Below are 24,782 nucleotides of genomic sequence, written 5' to 3'. Positions count from 1 at the left end.
GTCTCACTCCATCTTCTTATCTGTAAAAGACCAGATTCATCTTCTCTCCCAGATAACCTGTCTGTGAACACACTGGTCCGCAGTGTGTTGTTATATATCCATCAACTGGCATGTTTTTAACGTTGAAAAGAATTTAGGGACCTGTAAAGAAACCACATGTATTTTTTAAGTGCCTCTCAGTTCTCAGTTTAATTAAGTTTATTTTTCTTTCATTTTGAAAAGCAAGCTCTTCCTATGAAAGGGATGTATTCCATAATCAAACATTGTGCTCCTCAGTTGCTGCATTTCTTTTATATGTCCTTCTGGGTTTTTTGTCTTCTTCTATATTTCATTTAACACCATCTCTTAGGATTTTTCCAGTATTACTGGAAACGTTATATAAATGTTACTTGCAATGGCTACGTGATTTCTGTCTTGTATATATGCTGTGATCTATTTAACCCATTTACCTTTTGGACATTTAGGTTATTTCTAGGTTTTCCAAATAATAACACATTAAGCGTCTTTCTTCTGTTCATTCAACAAATATTTTTTGAGTGCTTTCTTTGTGCCAACCTAAGTGGTAGAAGTTTTAGTGAAAAAGGGATCCCTTAAGATCTGGAGAGAGATTAGGGAGCTAAAAGCATAGCAGACTTCCTAAACCTAATTTGTGTGTGGCACTTAAAGAGTTGATGGTTTCCTTCCTTTCTTTCTAGAATAATGATTCTTAAACTGTTTTCATAACCTTTGCCCGCATAGATATGGCAGCGTACACTGGAGGCCAGGCCCATGTCTTCCCCTGTCCCACTTTCTAGAGGAAAAACAACTCAGTGATATAAAAAGATTAAGAGGAACAAAATAATAACTGTCAGAAGTCATAAGTAAAATAGTCCTAAAATGCAGTGGTAATTCCATAAACATTTTAATTAATAGAATAGAAACCACCCAGAACCATAAGCAACCCAGTACAACAGCAGTGATACAAGGTTTTTCAGGAAATTGTACACAGGAAATTGGGGCTTTGCAGTCTTCCAAGAAACCAGACTTCTTAGAACAATATGGGTTAGAAACATCAATAAACACTGTAATAGGTGAATTTTACCTAGAACTATCATATTTTGGTTACTTTTATTCGCGCTTACTATTTGACCGGGAGTTGGTAGTGCTTCACCTGTTTCATTTCATCTTTATAACAGCTCTCTGATGTAGCTACTCTTACTATGTCTATTTTTCAAATGGGGAAATTGAGGCCCCAAGAGGTAAAGTAACTTTTTCAGAGTTATTAGTTGTACAGACAGCAGGTGGCAGAGTACCAGGCTCCAGAGCCTATGACCTTGACCCCCGGGTCATATTGCCTCTTTATGTAAAGCTGATTACCGAGTGAGCACTAGGGAATGACCCTTCATTGTACATAAAAATAATTGTCTGTGTACTGATATTTTCTTTGCCCATAAAAAACGCATGAGGAACTTCCATTTTGGATCAAGTCCTGGCCTACCAGGAGGTCCGTAGACAAGCACTGTGTCAAAAGTATTATTGAGGAAGGCACACACAGGGAAAAAAAGAGAGAAGATGTCATTTTATTTCTCTATCACAGTGTGATAACCCTGTGAATTTCATGCATTCTAGATAGGACAGTATGTTAGTTATGATGTAATGGTCACAAAAAGGATGTTTATTCTTCTCACCTCCGTGAGCTTGCTCAGAACTAGCCCTCTCGTGGAAAAGCCTTCACTATGTTTCCCCAAGGAAAAGTGCTGTCCCAGGACAGCCATCCCGACTGTATCGAGGGGAGAGAGACATGGGCTTGGAAACAGTCCGTGGGAATATGACAGATTATGTGTTGCTAAATCCAACCCACTTTCTAATTTCTTTTTCTTGCTAGGGGCAGCACCCCCCACTAAAGAGTCACACCAGCTCGACGCATTCTCCTTTGGCGGGGGAGGCAAAACTTTTTATGAGCCAGGTACTGAAAGCTCCCCACCCTCGGGGATGGCAGCGCCACACAGCTCTGGAGCCACCACCACCTCTCCTGCGGAGCCTGCGCCTTCCAGTGGCCGACCTGCAGCACCTTCTGGACTTGCTGCCTCTACTGCCTCTGGCAAGCTGGAAACTCCACCATCCAAGTTGGGAGAGCTTCTGTTTCCAAGTTCTTTGGCTGGAGAGACCCTGGGAAGTTTTTCAGGACTGCGCGTCGGCCAAGCAGATGATTCTACAAAACCAACCATTAAGGCTTCATCCACAAACCTGACTGGTGTGCAGCCGGCCAAGACTTCAACCGTCCCCTCGGGGTTTAGTTTTACTGGCCCTCCCCTGGTAGGGAAGCATGCAGAGCCCCCCGTGACCTCCTCTGTGACCACCACTGCAGGGGCACCAGCGGCAGCTGGCACAAGCACTAGCAGCTCCTCAACTGGCATCTTTGGCGGCCTGCCCCTCACCAGTGCAGGATCCTCAGGGATAATGGGTTTTGGTGGGATGACCCCAGGTGGTAGCAAGACGAGTTTTTCCTTTGGCAACCAACAGACGAGTAGTATGGTACCCCCACCTACCCCCCCATCAGCAACAACTGCCACCCCCCTTCCTACCGCATTCCCCACATTGTCCTTTGGTAGCCTCCTGAATTCAGCATCTGCTCCCACCCTGCCTGTGGCCTCTGGGAAAAGCACAGAGGAATCCACGTCATCAGCTTCTCCTGAGAAGCCAGACAACAGTGAGGTCTCAGCCTCAACAAGCTCGCTTCTGGGGCCGCAGCCGTCAACCTCACTTCCCCAGGCTCCTCTGCAGACTTCCGACTCTGTTAAAAAAGAAGCTGCTGTGGCTCAGCCTGCAGCCAGCAGCCCTGGCCCTGCAGGCTCCAATACCAGTCTCATAGCACCTGGTGCCGAGGCCGCTCCAGCTGCCCCCACAGTCCCCGATGTCAGGACGGAATCAGCGTCTCCCACCTCAACGCTCTCAGCAACTGGGCAGAGCACTGTCACGGCTGCTGCAGTCCCCAGCGTGGTCCCTGTGGCCATTGAAACCCCAGGTCCCCCTGTAACCTCCAGCTCTGTTTCCAGTGTTGCTCCAAGCCCAGTCACAGAGACACCAGTGTTTGGGACTGCCACCGCGGGCTCATCTGTCTTCACTCAGCCCCCCGCTGCCAGTTCTAGCTCAGCTTTCAGTCAGCTCCCCAGCAACACGGCCACTGCCCCCTCGACCACCCCTGTGTTTGGGCAGGCGGCCGTCAGCACCGCACCAAGCCTGTTTGGGCCACAGACTGGCAGTGTAGCCAGCACGGCAGCCGCCACACCTCCGGTCAGCAGCTCAGGCTTTGGCAGCCCTGCCTTCGGCACCTCAGCCACCGGGGTCTTTGGACAGACGACGTTTGGACAGGCTCCGGCCTTTGGGCAGTCCACCAGCAGCCCTGCAAGTGGCTTTTCCTTCAATCAGCCTGGGTTCAGCTCTGGGCCTGCTTTTGGCCAGTCCGCATCTTCCACCTCCACGTCTGCCAGTGGGAATGTCTTTGGTGCCTCCTCAAGTACCAGTAGCTCCAGCTCCTTCTCGTTTGGACAGTCTTCTGCCAACACAGGAGGGGTGCTATTTGGCCAGAGCAACCCTCCCGCGTTTGGGCAGAGTCCTGGCTTCGGGCAGGGAGGCTCTGTGTTTGGTGGCACCTCTGCCACCACCACAACGGTGGCGTCATCCTCTGGGTTTAGCTTTTGTCAAGCTTCAGGTAAGAATTTACAGAAGACTCCCTTTGTTCTCCTCTGCATTATTTGAAACATTTGCAAAAATCCTGTATTTCAAATTAAAAGAAAGGAGGGGAAACAAAAGAGAGACTCCAAATTCAAGAAGGGCACCTCAGAGCACTGGCGGCCTCAGGCATTTCCTGGGCCTTGTCACCATCACTGCAGTTCTGCTCCTCAGCAAGTTCTCCAGTCTTAGTCAGCAGAGTGCCAGTTTCATGGGGAAAAACACACATCTTTAGCTTAAGGTCATAGCAAGGTTCATACCTTTAGATTTGGAAGGTGCTTAGAGGCTGTTAGGTCCCAAACTGTCAAGCCTCGAGGAGACTCATCTAAGGTCATGAGCCAGAACCAGACTCTGAAGTGCCTCCTAGTTCGCTGCCCTGCCAACATTTTATATCCTGCTGCCTCTGACGCCATCTTACTTGCTATGAGGGCAGATACTGATGTTTGAGAAGTTGTGTTTTTTCCCCATTTTCAGTGTAATTAAACAAAAATCTTTAAATGTTACTTTTTTAAGTAAAACACAATCCACTGTTGTGTGTCCAATTTTAGCAGCTGCCTTTACTTCCACAAGTTATCAATAAGACAATTTGAAAATAATTTCGCTTTCTGATAATTATCTTAGGGAAAAGGCATTTCTTCAGTTAGGCTGTGGGAGGAGAAACAGGGATTGATGAATTCTTGTTGGGCAAGGTTATGAATAACTGCTTATTCGTTCACATGGTGATGATTTATTTGAAAATGGTTCATAATTTATCAGGAAGGAAAATTTTTCCTTCCTTCCCTCAACAAATATTTGTTAAGCTCCCACTAAGTTCAGCTACAAGGACACAGAGCTGAAAGAGTCCTGAGATCTACCTGCTGCCCTATCAGGAGGCTGTTTGGCCTGTGGGAATTATGGGAAATGTGATGATGGTTGTGGAGAGTGGGCAAGGGGAAAGGCCTGAGGAGTCTCACAGAGAAGGGTGTTCCACACACTGGGGTGCATCCTTTTTCTGCAGTCTGAACCTGAGAATCCCTCATGCACAAGTTTAATCCAACTATTTGAACATAATTGAGAACCTCTGAAAAAATCTTTCATCTAGTAACTATGTGGAAAGGTACCTGAACAATATACTTAAGCCCTGGTGGAAGAATTGACACTTGCCTGAGCTCACCCACCTAGATCAGTGACACGGCTGGGAAGGGAACTCTTGCCTTCTAACTCCTTGTCTAGGGCTCTTCAGTTAGAGTACACAGTCTCATCTGGTTTTCCCAGGTCCTGTTCAGACCAGCGCTTCAGACATCCTCTGCCAACCAGAAGAAAGATGAACTACCCCAAAAGAATCTCCTATTTGAGGAAACCAGAGAGTAAAAATATTCATGATATTAAGTCAGTCATTGGAAAGACTCCATGACAGCTAAGTCTAAGGAAAAACTACCCTGAGAGTATACTGCTGTATCAGTCCCTACCCACCTGGGGTTTGGTAGGAGACAAGAATTCAGTCCTCAGGATTTTGGAATTTATATTAGTATGAAATGTTAACGATGACCAAAGGTCTTTATTTACTCATAATGTTCTCCGTTTCCTATAAAGGAAAACAGATTTTATTTGTGAGTTGACTTATTATCAGGTATCTTAGTACATCTGAATGCAATTTAAAAACAAACAAAATACTTGATGTTGTAAAGGAGTCATCCAAATTAAACTTGTTCTCTTCTTATTTTACAGGTTTTGGGTCTAGTAATACTGGTTCTTTGTTTGGTCAAGCAACCAGTACTGGCGGAACAGTCTTTGGCCAGGTAAATAATGTATGTTTGTTTCCATTCATGTCAACGTGTAGCAGACCCATCCACATCATTCCCACACAGTGTAAGCAGTTTGTACTCTATGCCCGATGCCAGCAAATAGCCTCATAGGATTCTCAAGCTCTGCCTTCTTTGGCTCCCTTGGGGAGGCAGAAATCTCAGTCTCTGATTCGAGAGAATCACTATAGTTTTGACCCTTCTCTGACAGTCCTCTAGGAAGCACTTTAGAAGCACAGTATCTGATCTCTATCCATCTTCTCTGCCCATTCTGCTAGGGCGGGAGTTCACACACTACAGTCCATGGGCTACATCTCCTCCTCAGCCTTGTTGTATAGGGTTTTTTGTTTTCTTTTTAAGGTCCTGGAGCTAAGAATACTTTTTACCTTTTTAAATGGTTATTTAAGCCAAAAGAAGAAAATGTAACCGACACCATATATGGCCTCTGGACTAAGCTGTATGCACTTTGGTGACCTGAGTTGTTTGAGTTTGTACAGATAGTGGTGATCTACATGTGGGCATGGTTTTAAGTGCTTTACATAAATGGACTCACATAATCATTAGTGCTTCTGGGAGGTAGGTGCTATTATTGTCCCCATTCCACAGATGAGGACAGCGAGGGCTCAGAGAGAGTAAATGTATTGTTATATCACATGCTTTCAGATCACAGTAACCCCTCAAGGAGTCCTTGTGAAGAAAGGTCCTCTAATGTAGCAAAGACGATGGTGGCTTTCTGAAGGTGGACTTGACACATGTCCGTTAACTAACGAAGTGGCAGATGTACCGTATGTTTCTGCCACATCTTCAGGAAGATATTTTCTTAGTGCTCCCTTTCCTTCAAAGACAGGTTTTATCCTGATCAGTGATCTGTGGCAGGGGGAAGTCTAACTTCGGAGCTGATAATGGCAGGTGAAGTCATTTAAACTGAGGTCCTCACTGGAAATGGCTAAAAATGGTAGATAAAACACAAAAACCACAGTTTCAAAAGCACTGGCAAAAAAATTAAAATAATAAATAATAAATAAATAAATAAATAAAATGCATGCATGCACTGGCAGCTAACAGGGTATTTTGCCAAGCCAGATAAAAAGAAAATGGGCATCTGTAGAAGTGATGAGAACGCAAGAGCCAGTGTTACCATGAGGGCATTCATTCATCGATAAAATTTTATTTTATTTTTTTTAAGATTTAATTTACTTTTTTTTTAATTTTTTTTATTTATTTATGATAGTCACATATTGAGAGAGAGAGAGAGAGAGAGGCAGAGACATAGGCAGAGGGAGAAGCAGGCTCCATACACCGGGAGCCCGACGTGGGATTCGATCCCGGGTCTCCAGGATCGCGCCCTGGGCCAAAGGCAGGCGCTAAACCGCTGTGCCACCCAGGGATCCCTAGATTTAATTTATTTATTCATGAGAGACACAGAGAGAGAAAGAGGCAGAGACACAGGCAGAGGGAGAGGCAGGCTCCTTGCCAGGAGCCCAATGTGGGACTTGATCCTGGGACTCCAAGATCACGTCCTGGGCTGAAGGCAGGCGCTAAACCACTGAGCCACCCAGGCGTCCCTCATCTGAGAAAATTTTAATAACCCCAAAGGGCAAAGGAACAGAAGTCCCAACTGATATAGGCACAGAATGAGGAGTCTAAAAGAGACCACCCCAAGGTGAGCTGGGACTCCAGATTCACTGGGTCTCCACCTGTGAATGTAGCCTGACAGGATCCTATGGTGGTGATGTCTGCAGATGGCTGGCAAAAGCAGCGCAGACCCACTTTGAAGAAAAGTAGCTTTACTCTAAGCCTGGGATGATTTTACTCCTAAGCCTAGGACGTCAATTCTCTCGCCTAAATTAATCAAAAAAGGAAATAAGGAACTATGAGCAGGGCCCAGAATAAACATCAGACATACATGTGCAAAGACTTCCACACTATAAAACATCTATGTTTTACATGCTTGATAGAAATAAAAGGCAAACTTGAACATACCGGTGAAGAGGAAGGGGTGAGATGTGTCATAGCTGCATTGAAAACCAAATAGAACTTCTAGAAAAATATAATTAAAATTTAAAATCAGCAGATTAGACCCAGCTGAAGAGAATGGTAATCTACCAGAATAGGGATCAGCAAACTTCTATAAAGGACTGGATAGTTCGAGAACCACATACAGTTTCCACCACAGCTACTTATTGCTACACAAAAGCAGGCCATAGACAGTAAATACGTGAATGAACATGATTATGCTTTCATAAAACTTTATTTACCAAAACAGCAGCCCGGATTGAGTCCACAGATTATAGTTTGGCGGCTGTCAAACTCACGAGCAGGTCAGATTGAATTACCTGGAATATATCATGGGGAGCAAAAAAGATGAAAGATACAAAAGATAGCCAGATGTTAAGAAAAATTTAACACGTTTAATCAAAGAAGAGGAGAAAAGATGTGTGACAATATCAGAGAAAAAGACATTTCCAAAACCAGTAGAAAACAGTAACCCACAGATTCAAAAGTCCCACAAATGCTGAGTAGAACGTGTGAAAAGAAACTGATTCCAAGACCCATCACAGTGAAGCTGCACAGCTATAAAGATAAAATGTTAAAAACCGGGATCCCTGGGTGGCGCAGCGGTTTGGCGCCTGCCTTTGGCCCAGGGCGCGATCCTGGAGACCCGGGATCGAATCCCACGTCGGGCTCCCGGTGCATGGAGCCTGCTTCTCCCTCTGCCTGTGTCTCTGCCTCTCTCTCTCTGTGACTATCATAAATAAATAAAAATTTAAAAAAAAAAAATGTTAAAAACCCTCAAGAGAAAGACAAGTTACCTTTAAAAGAGCAATAGTTGGACTCAGAGCTGACTTCTCAGCAGTGACAGTGAAAGCCAGAGACAGTCTTTTTACCTAGAATTTCTAAACCCCAGAAAAAACATCTTTAAAGATTGAAGGGAAATCAAGACATTTCTCAGACAGATACTGAGAGAATTTATGCCTAGCAGACCTGAAGCAAATTCTAAAGGATATTCTTCAGGCAAAAAGAAAATTTGACTTCACTAAAATTATAGCTCTCTTAAGGTAAAATAAGCCATGAAATGGTAAAATTACAGCCTATAAAACTGACAGAGTAATTGAATTTAGAATATGTAAACAATACAACTAAAAAGAAGGCAAGTACACCACCACCAAAATGGCTAAAAGGTTGACAGTATTCAATATTGGTGAGGAGGTATAGCAACTAGAAACTCGTATGTTGCATAAGGGAGTATAAATCCATATAACCACAAAAAAATTCGTCTTGAGCCAGCGTATCTACTTCGGTATAACGTAACCAGCAGAAACAAGTGCTTTCCTTCACAAGAAGGTAGGAATGAGAATGTTCCTGGTAGTGTATTTGTAATAACTAAAAACAAGAAACAACCAAAATGCCTATCAGCTGAAGAATGGATAAATAAATTGTGGTATATTTGTACGGTGGCATACTACAAAATAGTGAAATCAAATGCATGTTCGTATACAAAACAAAATGGGTAAATCCCACAGATGTAGTGTTAAATGAAAGAAGCTAGATCTGAGAGTATGTACTGTTGGATTACAGTTTCTTAAAGAGGCAAATACAGGCAAAACTTAGCATGATAGAAATTATAGTGATGGTTTCTCCTAGGGCATTAAACATGGGGTACAGAGGAGCTGTCTAAAGTTCTCAAACAATGTCTGCTATTTTGAACTGCTATAAACACTTGTATGTCAAAATTCACTGAGCTCTCTACACATAAAATGTGTAAATTTAAACACAAGGAAAATAAGCAAAAAGGTTTCATTAAAAAAAGATAGTTTATTGCACAACTTTGTAAATGTACCTGATGCTGCTAAATTGTACACTTAAAAATGCTGAAGTCAATAACTTTTATGAATATTTTATCACAATTTTTTAAAGAAGGAGGAATAAAATATAATAAATAGATAGATAGATAGATAGATAGATAGAGGTTAGCTAGAAGACCAAGAAACATTCAGTTAAAAAAAAAAGAAGAAAGAAACATTCAGTTAGTAATATGAATTAAACCAACAGAGATACACACCTATACAACAGCAAAAATTCAAAGCGCAATTATAACAAATGCCAGCAAATCTATACAGAGCAAAGGAAGTTTGCATGTACCCCTGGTTGGAGTGTCATTTGGTACAACCTTACCTTGGAAAATAGTGTGGCTTAATCCAACAGAGACTGGTAGTTCCAACTCCTAGGTGTGTTCTTTAGAGAAAGTCATCATGGACATGGGCACCAGGATACAGGAGCGTTTATAGCCACATTGTTACAGTAACCAAAGACTGGAAGCATCCCACATGTTTACCAGTATTCCAATGTGTAGACAAGTTTGTATTGTTCTATAGTAGAATTTAACCAGCTGTGAAAATGACTAAACCAAAGTGGCATGAGGAACTCACAGGCATAATGTTGAGCTAACAGATATAAAACTTACTGTGATAAACTCTATATTGGTTACTCGTTTCCACCACCCACCCCCATATTCTTCTGTCACAGAAATTATGTTTGCAATTGGAGGGGCCAAAAATTCAAATCAATATTTTTTCTGATGATAGGGGCTTTCTGTGTTGTATTCATTGCTATATCCCCAATTCTTAGGACTGTGGCTAGCACATGATAGACACCATAAAAATGAATAAATTTTCAGTTGATAGGAGTATCCTCAGAAATATCTAAGAGAAAGAAAGAGAAAGAAAGAGAAAAGAAAAGAAAGATAGATCTAAGAGTACAAGGCAGATTCTGGCTAGGATTCGGAAGACCTTAATTCCTTTAATAACACCAAGCAAAATCCAGATAGTGTAATAATCACATTTATCCCATGGATATTGGAATTATCTAGTGCCATGTAACACATGACCTCCAAATCAGTAGCATTTATATATATCCAGTGGTTGGTTTTGCTGTTGGCTCAGAATTTAACTGGAGTTCTTGGTTTCTCTCTGTGGCCTGGGCTTCCTTACAACATGGTGGCTGGATTCCAAGGAAATTTTTCAAAAAAAGAAAGGGAATCAAGCAGAAGCCATATAACCTTTTATGACCTATTTGCAGAGCATTACTTAGGTTGCATTCTCTTGTTCAAGGCAGTCATAAAATCTCATTCAAGTGTAAAAGGAGGGCAATAGACTTTACCTCTTAGAAGAGCACATGAGTCTAGAAACATTGCTGTGACCATCTTTGGAAAGTATCTGTCACAGTGGGACTCAGACTGGCAGAAAGCCTTGTGGAATTGATTTCCAGAGAGGGAAGCCCATGGTAGGTGAATGTGATGGGATAGCGGATTCTGGGGGCACATGTCAGGTCTGGGTTTGAGAAGTGGAAGAGAAGCCTTGCTAAAGACTGAAGAAATGTACTGGCTAGAGAAGAATCCAGAAGGAGCTCTTGGCAACAAGGGGAACAAGCAAAATAAATGACCAGTAAGTGCATGAAAAGATCAATACCATTCAACATTAGGAATATGAAAATCAAAACCATAATGAAAATACCTCTTTACACCCATTCGGTGGCAATAATAATAATTTTTAAAACCCTGAGAATAATAGGTGTTGACAAGGATGTAGAGAAATTGGAACCCTCATACATTGTTGGTTAGAATGTAAAATAGTGCATCTGTAGAACATAGTTCAGTGGTTCCTCAAAAAGCCAAACATAGAATTGCCATATGACCCAGCAATGCCACTACTGGGTATATACCTATAGGAATTAAAAGTAGGAAGTCAAAGAGACTCTTTTCACCAGTCTTCACAGCAGACTATTGTGAGCATTACTCACAATAGCCAAAAGGAGGAAACAACCCAAGTTTCCATCAACAGATGACTGGACAAACAAAATATGGCCTATTCATATGGCAGAATATTATCCAGCCTTCTAAAGGGATGAAGTTCTGATTCATACACACTACACTTGGATGAACCTTGAATGCATTATGCTAAATAAAATGAGCCAGACATAAAGGGACAAGTAACGTATGATTCCACCATGAAGTATTTATTTAGAATAGGTAAATTCATAGAGCAAGAAAATAGATTAGAAATTACCATTGGCTATAAGGAGGAGAGAGTGGGACTTACTGCTTAATGGTTAAGAATTTTGGTTGTGGTGATGAAAAAATCCTGGAAATAGGTATTGATGATGGCTGTATAACATTGTGAATATAGGGATCCCTGGGTGGCGCAGCGGTTTGGCGCCTGCCTCTGGCCCAGGGCGCGATCCTGGAGACCCAGGATCGAGTCCCACATCGGGCTCCCGGTGCATGGAGCCTGCTTCTCCCTCTGCCTATGTCTCTGCCTCTCTCTCTCTCTGTGAGTGACTATCATAAATAAATAAATAATTAAAAAAAATAAACTTATAAAAAAAAAAACATTGTGAATATAGTTCATGCCACTGAATTGTATACTTACATGGTTAAAATTACAAAATGATATTTTGCCACAATTTTAACTTAATAATGTAACATACCAAAAACTATTTAATTCTATCCTTTAAAATCGGTGACTTTTATGGTATGTGGATTAAATCCCAATAAAGCTGTTTTGTTAAGAAAAAAAAAAAGATGGAGGTCGAAAGACTTGCAAGTACAACAGTAATTTGTTCAATATAAAAATCTTCCCTAACCACCTCTCCCCGACTTTTTCTAAGAGAAAAGAAGTAAAGGCAGGACCAAAAAGCAGAAAGACTTGCACAGTCCTGCAATCTTGCTGCCCAGAACTGTTGAATCCAAAGGTAACATTGCAGCCCAACTCCCTCTTGGCTCCAGACTCAACAATAAGAGAAATACCCTAAACCCTAAGCAAACAGAGGTGAGTTCAGTCTTTGGCTCATTTCCAGATCAATTCAACACATAGTAAAATGTGAATAGTTGCATATTCACTTTTGGATACAGATGAAAGAGGGCTCTCGTGCTGTGGGAGAAACAGTGTTCTTCATTCCCCATGTCTTTGTTCTACATGCAAAGTCTGGTATACCAAAAGAAAAAATGTATGTATTTTACACATATATGGCATATATAATATATAACATGAAGAAGCAAAAATAGTAGGGGACACCCACAATCATATTTTAGAAAACAATAAAAAACAACCTGTAGATGATCCAGATAATGGAACTAGCAGGCAGAGACTTTAAAATAACAATTGTGACTCTTGTGCTCAAGTATTTACAGTAAAAGGAAAGAACGGGTGAAAAAGGAATCTCAGCAGAGAATTGAAGGTCATAAAAATAAATAGTCTTGATCTGTATCTAAAGTTTAAATCTAGGGACACCTGGGTGGCTCAGCAGTTGAGCGTCTGCCTTCAGCTCAGGGCATGATCCCAGAGTCCCAGGATTGAATCCCACATCGGGCTCCCTGGATGGAGCCTGCTTCTCCCTCTGCCTGTGTCTCTGCCTCTCTCTGTGTGTCTCTCATGGATAAGTAAATAAAATCTTCAAAAAAAAAAAAAAGTTTAAATCTAGTATCTGAAATTAAAAATGATTAGACAGACTTACCAGCAGTGTGAGTACTACAGAAAAACCGTGAACTTGAACACGTGTCAAAAATTATTTCAGAAATTATCTGAAGTGAAGCTCGGAATGGGGCTCAGTTGGCAGAACATGTGACTCTTGATCTGAGGGCCCCATTTTATTGGTGTGGAGCCTACTTAAAATGAATATGTAAACAATGTTTTGAATGAAACTCAGACTGAGATACCCACCAAGCAGAACATTAATGACCTGTGTGACAAAGTATCAGGCAGTCTGGAGTGTTTGTAATTTGAGTCCTTGAAGGCAAGGAGACAGACAAAAGTACTTGAAGAAAAATGGCCAAGCTCTTCCAAATGTATGGAAAAACAAATCCTGAAGCCCAAGAAACTCTGTGAACCCTAAACAGAATAAATGCCAGAAGACCACATCTAGACACATCATAGATAAGCTTCTGAAAACCAAATACAAGGAGTAGAATCTTAAAGCAGCTAAAAAAGACTCAGGCCATACTGGGAAACAATGTATTGTATGGTTATGAGGAGATGTTAAATATGTGACATCCGGAGCAAAAAGCCTTCTTTTGCTCCTTTTGCACAGACCAATGGTTCTCAAATGGTATCAATTCCACCCCTACCCCCATCCCTGTGGGAGAATTCCACAATTACAATGTCTGGAGACCTGTTTGGTCCTCAGGAGTAGGGGATACTGTCAGCATCTAGGGGGTTAGAGGCCAGGGATGCTGCTCAACATATATCCCTCCAAAACAAGGAATTATCCAGCCCAAAAGGCTAGTGCCACTGTTAAAAAACCATTGTTAGGTAAACAAAGATATCTTAGAACACAAAAAGCAGTAAGCATTAATGGAGAAACTTTAGAAAGTAGCCTCCATCAGAATTTGAAAGTAATACTCATCAAAAGACTGTTATGAAGTGAAAAGGCAGGGCATAGACTGGGAGAAAATATAATGTACCAAATGAAAGGCTTCTGTCCAGATTATATAAGGAATATATAAAGAACTTTTAAAAAGTAAGCAAAGTACTTAGATACTTTACAAAAGAGGATATGAATGGCCAATAAGCATGTGAAAACTTGCCTGTTGTCATTAGTCATCAGAGAAACGCAAATTGGAATCACAATAAGACACTGCTCCATAGCTGCTAGAATCACTAAAATTTAAGAGCTAACAAAATCAAATGTGGAGATCTAAAGCAAGTAGATCTCTGAATATGTTGCTGGTGGGATGATAACCTAGTGATTTGGAAAACCATTTGGCAATAAATCTGAAAAATGTACTATTTTTATAGTTTAACAGTTCCAGTCCTAGGTATTTACCCACAAAAGCTGAAAATAAAGGTCCACAAAAAGACTTAATGCTTTTAGCAGCTTTGTTTATGACAGCTAAAACCTGGAAACAATCCAGATGTTTACCAGGATACTAGTAAACACCAGCATACTCCTGCAATGGAATACTGCTCAGCAGTCTAAAGAGAAGAATGACCAACACATGCAGCAATATAGATGAATCTCAAAAGCACATGTTGATTCTAGCCAGGTCAGTTAGGCAAGGAAATGAAATAAAGGCATCTAGATTGGAAGGGAGAAAGTAAAACTATCTGCAGATAGCATGATCAGGTAAATAGAAAATCCTAAGGAATCCACTAAAATACTGTTAGAACTAATAAATGGGTTCAGTTGTAGGATGTAAGATTAATATTTTTAAAATCTATTATATTTCTATACATTCACAATGAACTATCTGAAGATGAAAGTAAGACAATTCGATTTTTGATAACATCAAAACGAGTATGATACTTAGGAATAAATTTAACAAAATAACTGTAAAACATACTCTGAATACTATAAAATATTGTTTAAAGAAATTAAAGATCTAAAAAAATGGAAGGACATCCATTGTTCATAAATTGGAAGGTTACATTTGATAGAGTCTTTATTAAAATAGTTCATTTCAGAGAGTTTGAGTACTATGAAGAGAATAAATAATGAGGGAAAAGGATTTAGGTTACATACATAGTCAGGAAATGCCTTTCTGAAGTCTCATCACTGTCTCCTTTTCCTTTTTATATTTGTTTCTTTGTATTAGGATCAAATCCAGTCCACACATTGAGACTGCTTGATAGGTCTCCTGAGTATGTCTCCATAGATAACTCTTCATTGTATCTCTTCCCCTCGTTTCTCATAATTCAGTTGTTCGGTAGAATTTCCTGTGATCTGGTTGCTGACTGCATTCCTGTGTTACAGCTCCCAGTTAACTTGGTCCCCTGCCCTTTGTTCCTTCCTTTGAAGTGAGGGTTGGGTCTGGAGGCTTAAGGAGGTTCAACTTTGATTTTTTTTTTATTTATTTTATTTATTTATTTTGGCAACATTATGAGGTTGGATCTTAAACAGTAACTGCCTATTTCATGATATTAAAGAATTGTTCATTTTTAAGGCATGATAATGGTATGGTTATAGTTTATTTTAGAGATTATATTAGAAAAATCAGTGGTTCAAATGATAAGATGTCTAGGATTTGCTTCATACTAATAAAAGATGAGGGGAGATAAATGGAGTATAGATAAAGATCAACTGGCCATGAGTTCATCAAAATTGCATGATGGGCCTGGGGTAATAGCATTACTTTCTGTACACTTTTAAGATTTTCCATAATTTAAAGTTTTAAAACTGTAGTAGTTTATTGTATTTAAAATGAATGGGAAAAAAAATAAAATAAAATAAAATAAAATGAATGGGGGGATCCCTGGGTGGGATCAGTGGTTTAGTGGTTTAGTGCCTGCCTGTGACTCTGGGGTCCCGGGATCGAGTCCCCCATCAGGTTCCCTGCATGGAGCCTGCTTCTCCCTCTGCCTGTGTCTCTGCCTCTGTCTCTCATGAATAAATAAATAAAAATTTTTAAAAAAATGAATGGGACTCTCTAACCTATTTCTGAGGTTGCAATAACTATCAATTCACATTCACTTTTGTGATCCCCATCTATTCATTTCTGCAGGTAGCCATTATTTTTCAGATCCTATTTTTACCATTTAGGTCGAGCCATCTGAAATTGCCATCTTTTGGTAGGGTGAAAATATCCACATATTGGCAGTTGACTGTGTTTTGGTCTGATGCATGGAAGTCAGCTACGAAGTCTGATATTTTCTGTATGATGCTTGGATTCATTGCCATGCCTTCCTTCCTTTCAAAGTTTGGCTATTAGTTATCAAAGCCTATGCTTTTGTGATTGGATTCCAGGTTTTAAAAAACTCTTACTCATCGTTAAGTGGTTGTAGTAAACTGTTATTGTCGTTTTAAAGAAATTTAGGGAGAAAAAAAAGGGAGTTAGAGACAAGTGTCTTAAAATTAGCCTGTCGCATTCAAGTACAAAAGACCAGTGTAAATTGGACCATGTTGAGGGGAGAGGGAAGGAGAGATGCTAAAAGATGATGTCAGAGGTAGACTGGGGCCAGATGATGGAGGATCTTGTAGAATTTTTAATTAATGCATTTAATGGTCTGACTGCCACTCGTAGATATTATTCTAGCTGCTGTTTGAACAGAGATTGTAGTGGAAGCAGGACATCGGTTAAGTTGTATAGTAAGGTTAGGTGGCTCAGACCAGTGTGGTGGCTGTGCCCCTGAGGGGACGCACTAGGGAGTTGTTTCAAAGGTGGCCCTCTGGAGGTGTGATTTAGTGTGAAGTGTTAGAAAAATGCCTGGCATCTAGAAAGTGCTCAGTCATTGGTCTGTTCCCATCACTGTGAAAATACTAAACAGCAGCTGTTTTCTGAGCATGTGTTTATATTTCAGGCGCTATTCTAAAGTGCATCATGTTTCTTAGCACATTTAATTGTTTTGAGCTGGATAGTTCATTATTCCCATTTCAGAGACACCATTCTGTCTGCCTTTGAAGGACACTTTTTTTTTTTTTAGGATTTTATTTATTTATTCATGAGAGACACGGAGAAAGAGGCAGAGACAGGCAGAGGGCGAAGCAGGGTCCCTGCAGGAAACCTGATGTGGGGCTCAATCCCAGACCTCAGGATCATGACCTGAGCCAAACACAGCTGCTCAACCACTGAACCACCCAGGCATCCCTGAAGGACACTTCTATAAGATTTCTGTACATTAGTAACCCATTTCTGTTTTTGTTTTCTTTTGTTTTTTGGAACTAGGCTCCATACCCAGTGTGGAGCCCAGTGTGGGACTTGAACTCACCACCCTGAGAACAAGACCTTATAAGCTGAGATCAAGAGTCAGATGCTTAACCACCTGAGGGGCACCCCCACATAACCCATTTCTAAAAGTCTGTCTAATTCTACATTATCATCCAAGAAGACATCACATTTAACTAATATTAATGGTCCCTCAAATCTAGCACTGGTCTTTCCTAATGAATTTCCAAACAGAAATAGTGTGTGATGCCTGAGACAGCTTTGAGTCAGCAAGCACCCTAAGTTAGCAGCCTCCTCTAAGCATAAGATTTGCAGACTTGGACAAAATTCAGCCATGGTCATCATTTCAACAATGGAAGCTAATTTGAGCTTATTTCTGCAGTATGGGAAAGTCATTATGAAATAAAAGTACTCAAATTGGGAGAAAAGACAGTGTAAATCACTTTTCATCAGTTGCTGATGAGTTCAGCCAAATACTGGAGGAATCAAAATCAGTCGTGTTCATAATTGTCCAGAAATGTTTTTAAACTTTCTCATTTGGGGGAATCCTTGAGGGATAGGTTTTCCTGCCCCTGGCATTGTGTCAAGCAGAGACTACAGGCAGCAGAGCAGATAAACATTCAAAGTTCCCTCCTCCCCTAAATCATGTTTTCAGAGAACTGTGAACATGGAATAGCTTGAGAACTTCTGATTTGTAGGAAGTGCCTGTCCAGAGTCCAGCTTCTTGTGTGGTTGTTAGAGTATCCGTCCCAGAACTAATCAGAGTACTCTTGCTTTTTCCATCTGTCCCAGCTGTGAATGCCTCCTTTCCACGGATGTGGCCTGCCGTTTGACGATGACCTCTCATCCTATCTCACTTCCTGCCCCTTTTGTTTTCCAGCAGCCCTCTTCCAGTGGGAGTGTGTTTGGGTCTGGAAACACTGGAAGAGGGGGAGGTTTCTTCAGTGGCCTTGGAGGGAAACCCAGCCAGGATGCAGCCAACAAAAACCCATTCAGCTCAGCCAGCGGGGGCTTTGGATCTGCAGCCACCCCAAGTAAGTTGAGACCATTTTCCCAGTCCCTTGGCCCCATAATGCCATTGTCATCCTTGTGGTGCGAGCAGAGCTTTGGTGACAAGTGTAGAAAGGAAAGAGAAGATCTAGAAGGCCCATTTAACATGGATCAAAGCAGTGTGATCTGTTTTGATTTTGCTTTTCGGTTTTCAGTTTTTTAATGAGATGTCCTGTATAATTATGAAAAGACATCGGAGCTGCAGGGTGAGGATCTGTGCATTGAGTTCCTCCCCTATTCTCTCCCAAGGCCCAGATTGCTCTGTTTTTTGGGATTGAAATGACTTGAAGTGAATGCGAGTGGACAGGCATAAATGAGAGCAGCAGAGCAAGTTGGGTATGCTTGGAGAAGAGCATCTGGATTTTCGTTGTGTCGTACTCACTCTGAATTTGCTTTAAAATTCAGCTGCCACAGGGAAATGTTGCCCAAAACTTGAAGCCTTCATTATTTCTCATCTCTTACATTTTTGTCTTATTTTCAAATGAAGCTGTATCGTTCTGCTCTGGCTAATTTTTCAAATTCTTTGTTGATCTGTCTATTCATAGTTGGAAATAAAAGAAATTTGGGGTTTTTTTTTAAGTCCTAAAAAAAAAGAAAACTCCGCTGCCGATGGAGGCCGATACGGAAAGTTGGGGGCCTGTCATCTTCCTCTCTGCTTCCCTCATTTAACATGCTACCCACGGAACACCTCTTGTCTGCTGTGCCACACAAGATCTTCGCAAATCGGGAGCTAATGTTCTACAGAACAAGATAGATCTTCCTTCACGTTAAGACTTATGCAGTTCAAAGCACAGTTCTCTGTTCTGAGTCTCCAGATTCACTGATGAGTTGTTTTGATGTCACTGTCCACCTAAAAAGTATATAAAGAAAGATTATAGTCTAGAGACACAGACTTCTTCACTTGTGAAGGTATATGATTAGAAATCTTTGCTTCCTGTCTGCCAAGAGGAATTTAAAATCCTAGAATAGAGAGATCGTAGAAATTGAGTCTAGTGGTTTTCAAAAACTACTTCTGCAGATAAACTTCTAAGCAGAATTCTTGATGCTTAGAACAGATAAAAGTAGATGTACTTGGAAGCAAGGGTCAAGAACCAGAGATGCGTCTGGGTGGTTTCCCAGCCTTTCCCCCCAGCTCTTAGCATGGGACTGCAGGACTTCACGGCACATACTTAGACAATAGGATCCTTGTGTGGCACTCTCTCCATTTTCCAATGATGAAACAAGCCCCGAATGGTTAGGTGATTTTTTTTTTTTTTTTTTTAAGTCACAAGGCCAGGAAGTGGCAGATCTAGAACTCTACTAGATCATATATAATGTACAAAACAGCCTCCAGCACAGAAGAACCACTCAGTAACATGCTACTTAGAAATATGAGTTTCTCCCATAGGTAGGTTACCATCTACGAGATTGTGTTATAAACCAGTTTTGTTGAAACTTAGGCACGTTGTATCCTTTTAAAAACCCCTTTCCGGGGTGCCTGGGTGGCTCAGTCAGTTAAGTGTCTGCCTTCGGTTCAGTTTCAGGATCTTAAGGTCCTAAGTCCTACATCAGGCTCCCTGCACAGTAGGAAGTCTGCTTCTCCTTCTACCCTCCCCCCGCTGCTCCTGTGCACGCTTGCACTCTCTCTCTCTCTCTCTTTCTCTCATGCGTGCACTCTCTCTTTCAAATAAATAAATCTTAAAATAAAGAATGAAAAAGTAAAAACCCCTTACCTCCTTGCTGATTCATCCCTTACACCTTACCTGTCAAAGAGTTGCCTTTCCTCAGTGGGGGACTAGAGATGGCTTGCCCTGGCTTGTGGGAGCCAACTGTGCACATCTCTCTCCAGTTGTACCCAGTGTACATCATGTTGGAGAGCCTGAACTCCACTGTTACGTGAGTATTTATATGATGGGAATTGGACAACGCTGCAAGTCAGCACTGCCCTCCCCTACCCCTAGTCCGTTGTTCACTGGCACACTGTTGTTTCCAAAGCTTTAATTCTGCCTTAAAATCAAAGCAGATGCTTTTGTAAGATTATACATTCATGATACCAGACACCTCCTGGTCTTTATTTTCCTGAATGTTAGTTTTTTTTTTAACTGGCAGTTTACTTTTATGGCAAGAGAAGTTTCAGGTACCAGAAAGACTTAAACATTATTTTGTTTTTATTTTTTTAATTTTTTAAAGATTTTATTTATTCATGAGAGACACACAGTGAGAGGCAGAAACATAGGGAGAGAGAGAAGCGGGCTCCCCATGGGGAGCCCGATGCAGGACTCGATTGCAGGACCCTGGGATCCCTCCCTGAGCTGAAAGCAAGACACTCAACCACTGAGCCACCCAGGTGTCCCAACAGTATTTTGTTTTTAAAACTGAAGATAGGATTCAATAGTGGAAGGGACAGGAGCCTTTGTAGCCTGAGGACCAGGTGCAGGAGAAGAGGAAGAGCCTTGGAAGAGGAAAAGCTAGAAGTCATCCCGGGACAGGCATTGTCCTCACCAGAACTAAGGCAGCTTTCTGCAAACCATGGGTCACCTCTTTCTTTTTGGGTGACTTGGCAATATTTGGCACTTGGAGCACAACATCTGTCCTAGGCCATATAGATGGTTCTCCTGGTTCTCTTCCTGCCTTTCCACTGGTTCCTTTGCTGCTGCTTCTCTCTGTCCTTGGAGGCATGTCCCCCATTGTCCTCTAGGTTATCACAGCAGTCCGCATATCCCCCTCCCTGCTTCCAGCCTCCTCTCCAGGCATCTGGACATTCACACCAAGTAGAGTGTTTTTAACTCTGCTTTGCTTTCACCATTCTCCCTGCACACAACCCCTGGCAGCTTCCCACTTACTTGAAGTCAGCAGTCAGGGCCCTCTGTGAACTGTTCCTACACTCTTTTCTGTTCTCCTAACATGTTCCCTCTGCTTTGGCCAGGTTGTCTGCTGGCCGACCTTCATACACACGCCCCTCACCCTACTCCCGGCTTCAGGGGCAGGGCTCACCTGCTCCCTCCACTCCACCCACCGAACCTCCCCTTCCTTTAAGGGTGACTGTAAGTCTGCACCCATGTGCAGCTTGACCTGAGGGTCATAGGGGTCCACAGTGACCTCTCTCTCTCTCCGGAATCCCACAGCCCTCGTGTCACCTTCCTGTGACATGAAGTGGAAGACAGTGGATCTTTATGGACCATCTATTATGTGCTAGATGCTCAGTGTAGTTGGGCTAACCATTTCTTACAACAGTACTTTGAGGTGTGGCTTTCCCTGTTTTACCAATAAAGAAATAGGTTCAGAGAAGGGTTTTGGACCTACAGAGGTAGCAGCAGTTAGGGGGAGCAGCCAGGGTTTCATCTGAGTATGCTTCCAGAATTCTGATCTACCCTGTTGCCTCCTGAGTTCTTCCTAGCCTTGCAGCGGAGCACAGATCCTCTTCCCAGTGTGTCTTGTCTGACAGCCCTCAGGCTCATTCTCTGTGGCATCGAACACGCTCCCCTGCAGATAGGTATCTGAGCCCAGATTGAGCAACCAGCAATTTCCCTTGTGACATTCAGGCCCCCGGTCACCCGCTCCTGAAGCTGCCCTCTTTAGCCCTGAGAAATAATTAGACCTCTGCCCTGAATGAGAAAGACAAGCTGGGAATACTGTTGCTTGGAGTTGGCATGTTCTTTATCCAACTCCCACCTTGTAAAGGTTTCTGTTCTCTGTCTTCCCCAGAGACTACCTGAGATACACTGTTAACCCCTGGGGTCACTTAAAATTCAGCACCACTGTACATTGTCACCTGTCAGGACTTACTGCCTCAAGTGTTGTGCTGAGGACACTGGTTAGAACCATTTTCAGCACATTCTATCTGTCCAGAGGCCTGAAAGACATACTTGGGTGAGGATAAAGAAGCCATTTGGGAAGAATCTGTTTGGGCCCGCAAGGCCTCCCTCTACAACTGTTCTGGAAGAAAATGTCTTAGAAAGCATCCTGGATGGGATGCCTGTGTGGCTCAGTGGTTGAGCCGCTGCCTTTGGCTCAGGGCATGATCCCAGGTCTGGGGATTGAGTCCCACATCCTGCTTCCTGCATGTAGCCTGCTTCTTCTGTGTCTCTGCCTCTCTGTGTCTCTCTTGAATAAATAAATAAAATCTTTAAAGAAAAAAAAATCTTGTACTAGAGCTTCTTGAGAAACCCCTTCTCAGTGTGTGTGAAATTCTAATTGGTGACTCTAGACCTGCAGAAGGAAATGGGAGCTGGTCTTTGTGATGGTATTTATATCAAATTTATACCAGATATAATTTAACTGAAGTAGGGTTGGCCCCAGTGTTGGGTCATGCAAGTGTTTTTTGCCAAATAAAAGGACCCAAGAGGATCCATGTCGTGCCAGCAGGGGGAGGCCCAGAGCAGATGCCACTTGTCCCTGGCCTTGCCACCCTGGAGAGTAGAAGCCACCAAACAGCTCTGTGACTACGGGCTCTCTCTGGGCTGCTCTGCCCACAAGTGAAGAGGTATCTACTACAATGATATGTTGTTCCAACAACGAAGATACCCTCTTACTTGTATTTCCAGAGCCAGGGACTATGTTATTTTAGAACCACTAAGAGAACCGAGCAGCACGTTGACGACTGTGGAAACAGAAGCAGACCTCGTTTAATGCCACTTTGCTTCAGAGCAGCTTAAATAAATCCTAAAACGTTTCAACATGTAGAGCTCCTCTTGAGACTGTGAACGAAAACTGTTACAACTTGACTGGTTTAACTCATGATCTTTGCAAAATGAAAAGGATTACTGTTTTTTGCCACTGATCTGCTCTGTGTCTTCTTATGGTGAACACGAGTGGGATGTAGCAGGAGGAGGAGTTAAAGAAACGGGAAGTTTTGTATCCTAAGGAGAGGATCTGCCATCGGCCCAACTGGGCACTCTGCACACGTCAGCTCATCTGATCCTCACCGCAGCCATGTGGACACCCTCTCCCCCCTCACTGTCCCCATTTTATCTCAGAAGAAACTGGGACTTGGGAAGGTGAAGTCCTTGCCCACAGCTACTAGGTAGCCTGAGCCAGGGCTGACTGCAGAACACCTGTGTACTCCACTGTAATGTCCATGAGCATCTTCAGACAGAGGAGTCTCCAAGGTGAAGGGGTAAATCTGCCTAGAAGCTTCTGTGTTCTCTGACTTCAGGCATTTCAGTCTCCCAATATCATCCTGGTAAAATCACTTCACCTCTGTGTCTCAGATTTCTCCAAGAGGAGAGCTAGCCCCAAATCTCGCACTTGACTTGATTTGCTATTTGGAATTTTTGCCACATGAGTACTAATGAAGTCGGAAAGTTGCAGTCTCTATTCCTGAGGTACCAAGTAAAAGGAATGGCTGGATAGCCCGTTTTTCACCACCATTGTTGAGTGTACTGCCACCGCAAGAATATAATGTGGCCTCTAAGCTAGCTCCCTGACGGAAAGCTCAGGCTGTTCAAGAGGACATTTTTGTAAACTCCACCTACAAGTCCCTTTACAATAGAAGAATGGATAATCCTGTGGTACCATGTATGAGGGTGATGAAAAGGAGCTTGTGCACCCCTCCCACCATCAGTGCCTGGCACACTGCTAGCCAGGTGCTCCAACTACCACCAGGAGTTTTTTTTTTTATTTTTAAGATTTAATTTATTTATTCATGAGAGACACAAAGAGAGGCAGAGACACCGGCAGAGGGAGAAGCAGGCTCCATGCAGGGAGCCCGACGTGGGACTTGATCCTGGGTCTCCAGGATCAGGCCCTGGACTGAAGGTGGCACTAAACCACTGAGCCACCCGGGCTGCCCACCACCAGGAGTTTCACAGAGCAAATGACCATGTGGTGGCCAGGGGTTCCATGTATTGGTGCCTAGAAATTCAAGGTGGTCATGTCCCTGAGGTAAGCTATTCAGTTCCTGGATTGTAGATCAAGAGCATTGCAACTGCAACTATGAGCAGTCGCATCTCACGCCTGGGTAGGATTGGCAGCAGAGTGAGATGGGGGACCTTGGGATTGACAGGTTCGAGGTGGGACACTTTCATATACCTGGACTTTGAAAGTGAGTTCCTCTCCTCCCCTTCCCTCCATCACCTTCACTGGAAGCACCTAATCAGCTCAGGGCCATACTGGCCTCATATAGATGTTTACACTTCTCACTTGCTAATGTGGCATGTGCCCTGTCACTACCAGGAGCATCAGTTCAGTGCCCCACTTACTCCCGTGCCTTTGAGCCTTGACCCCATTTCAGGACAGCTTCACCCCACCGCCTTTGGGCTCAAACTTATTTTAACAAAATGCCCACCCAAACATGGTAGTGAAGTGTGAGTTGTCTCTACCTTCTCCCCCCAAAAGGTGAAAGAAAAACTCCTGATGGTGTGCTGTTTGTGTTACCCAAGTGCTCCTATGTGTACAATTTTGGCTACTTGTGCATTACTGGTCAGATTTGCATTTCTTGTAACAGGCAAAACACTTCTTACCCATCTTGGTCTTTAGGAGTTCATTTCCTTTATTCCTTTCATTTTTGGTGTAGATTCAGTGTGTAGAGGGAGTGACCCACCTAGATAACCATCTGAAAGGTCAAGGGCTTCATTGAACTGCTTAGGAAAAGGAAATCAGACTGC

The 24,782-nt window shown here is 42.5% G+C and overlaps 1 protein-coding gene across 6 annotated transcripts in view; it reads left to right on the top strand.

Annotated features, from left to right (window-relative positions):
* Positions 1-24,782, top strand: part of NUP214 (nucleoporin 214) — a 103,482-nt gene that overhangs the window by 68,186 nt on the left and 10,514 nt on the right. For 5 of the 6 annotated variants that reach the window (XR_005364892.1, XM_038549003.1, XM_038549002.1 and 2 more), the window contains 3 exons: positions 1,865-3,691; positions 5,419-5,489; positions 18,029-18,182. Coding sequence is in view for 5 of the 6 variants with exons in the window: in XM_038549003.1 (XP_038404931.1) it covers positions 1,865-3,691; positions 5,419-5,489; positions 18,029-18,182 (2,052 nt within the window). In the remaining variant the exon portion in view is untranslated. The remainder of the gene's footprint in view (positions 1-1,864; positions 3,692-5,418; positions 5,490-18,028; positions 18,183-24,782) is intronic. The other variant, XM_038549004.1, reaches the window with a different exon arrangement.

Source organism: Canis lupus, chromosome 9 (genome assembly GCF_011100685.1).
Source record: "Canis lupus familiaris isolate Mischka breed German Shepherd chromosome 9, alternate assembly UU_Cfam_GSD_1.0, whole genome shotgun sequence".
NCBI classification, from domain to species: domain Eukaryota; kingdom Metazoa; phylum Chordata; class Mammalia; order Carnivora; family Canidae; genus Canis; species Canis lupus.
This window is presented reverse-complemented; position numbering and strand designations above follow the sequence as displayed.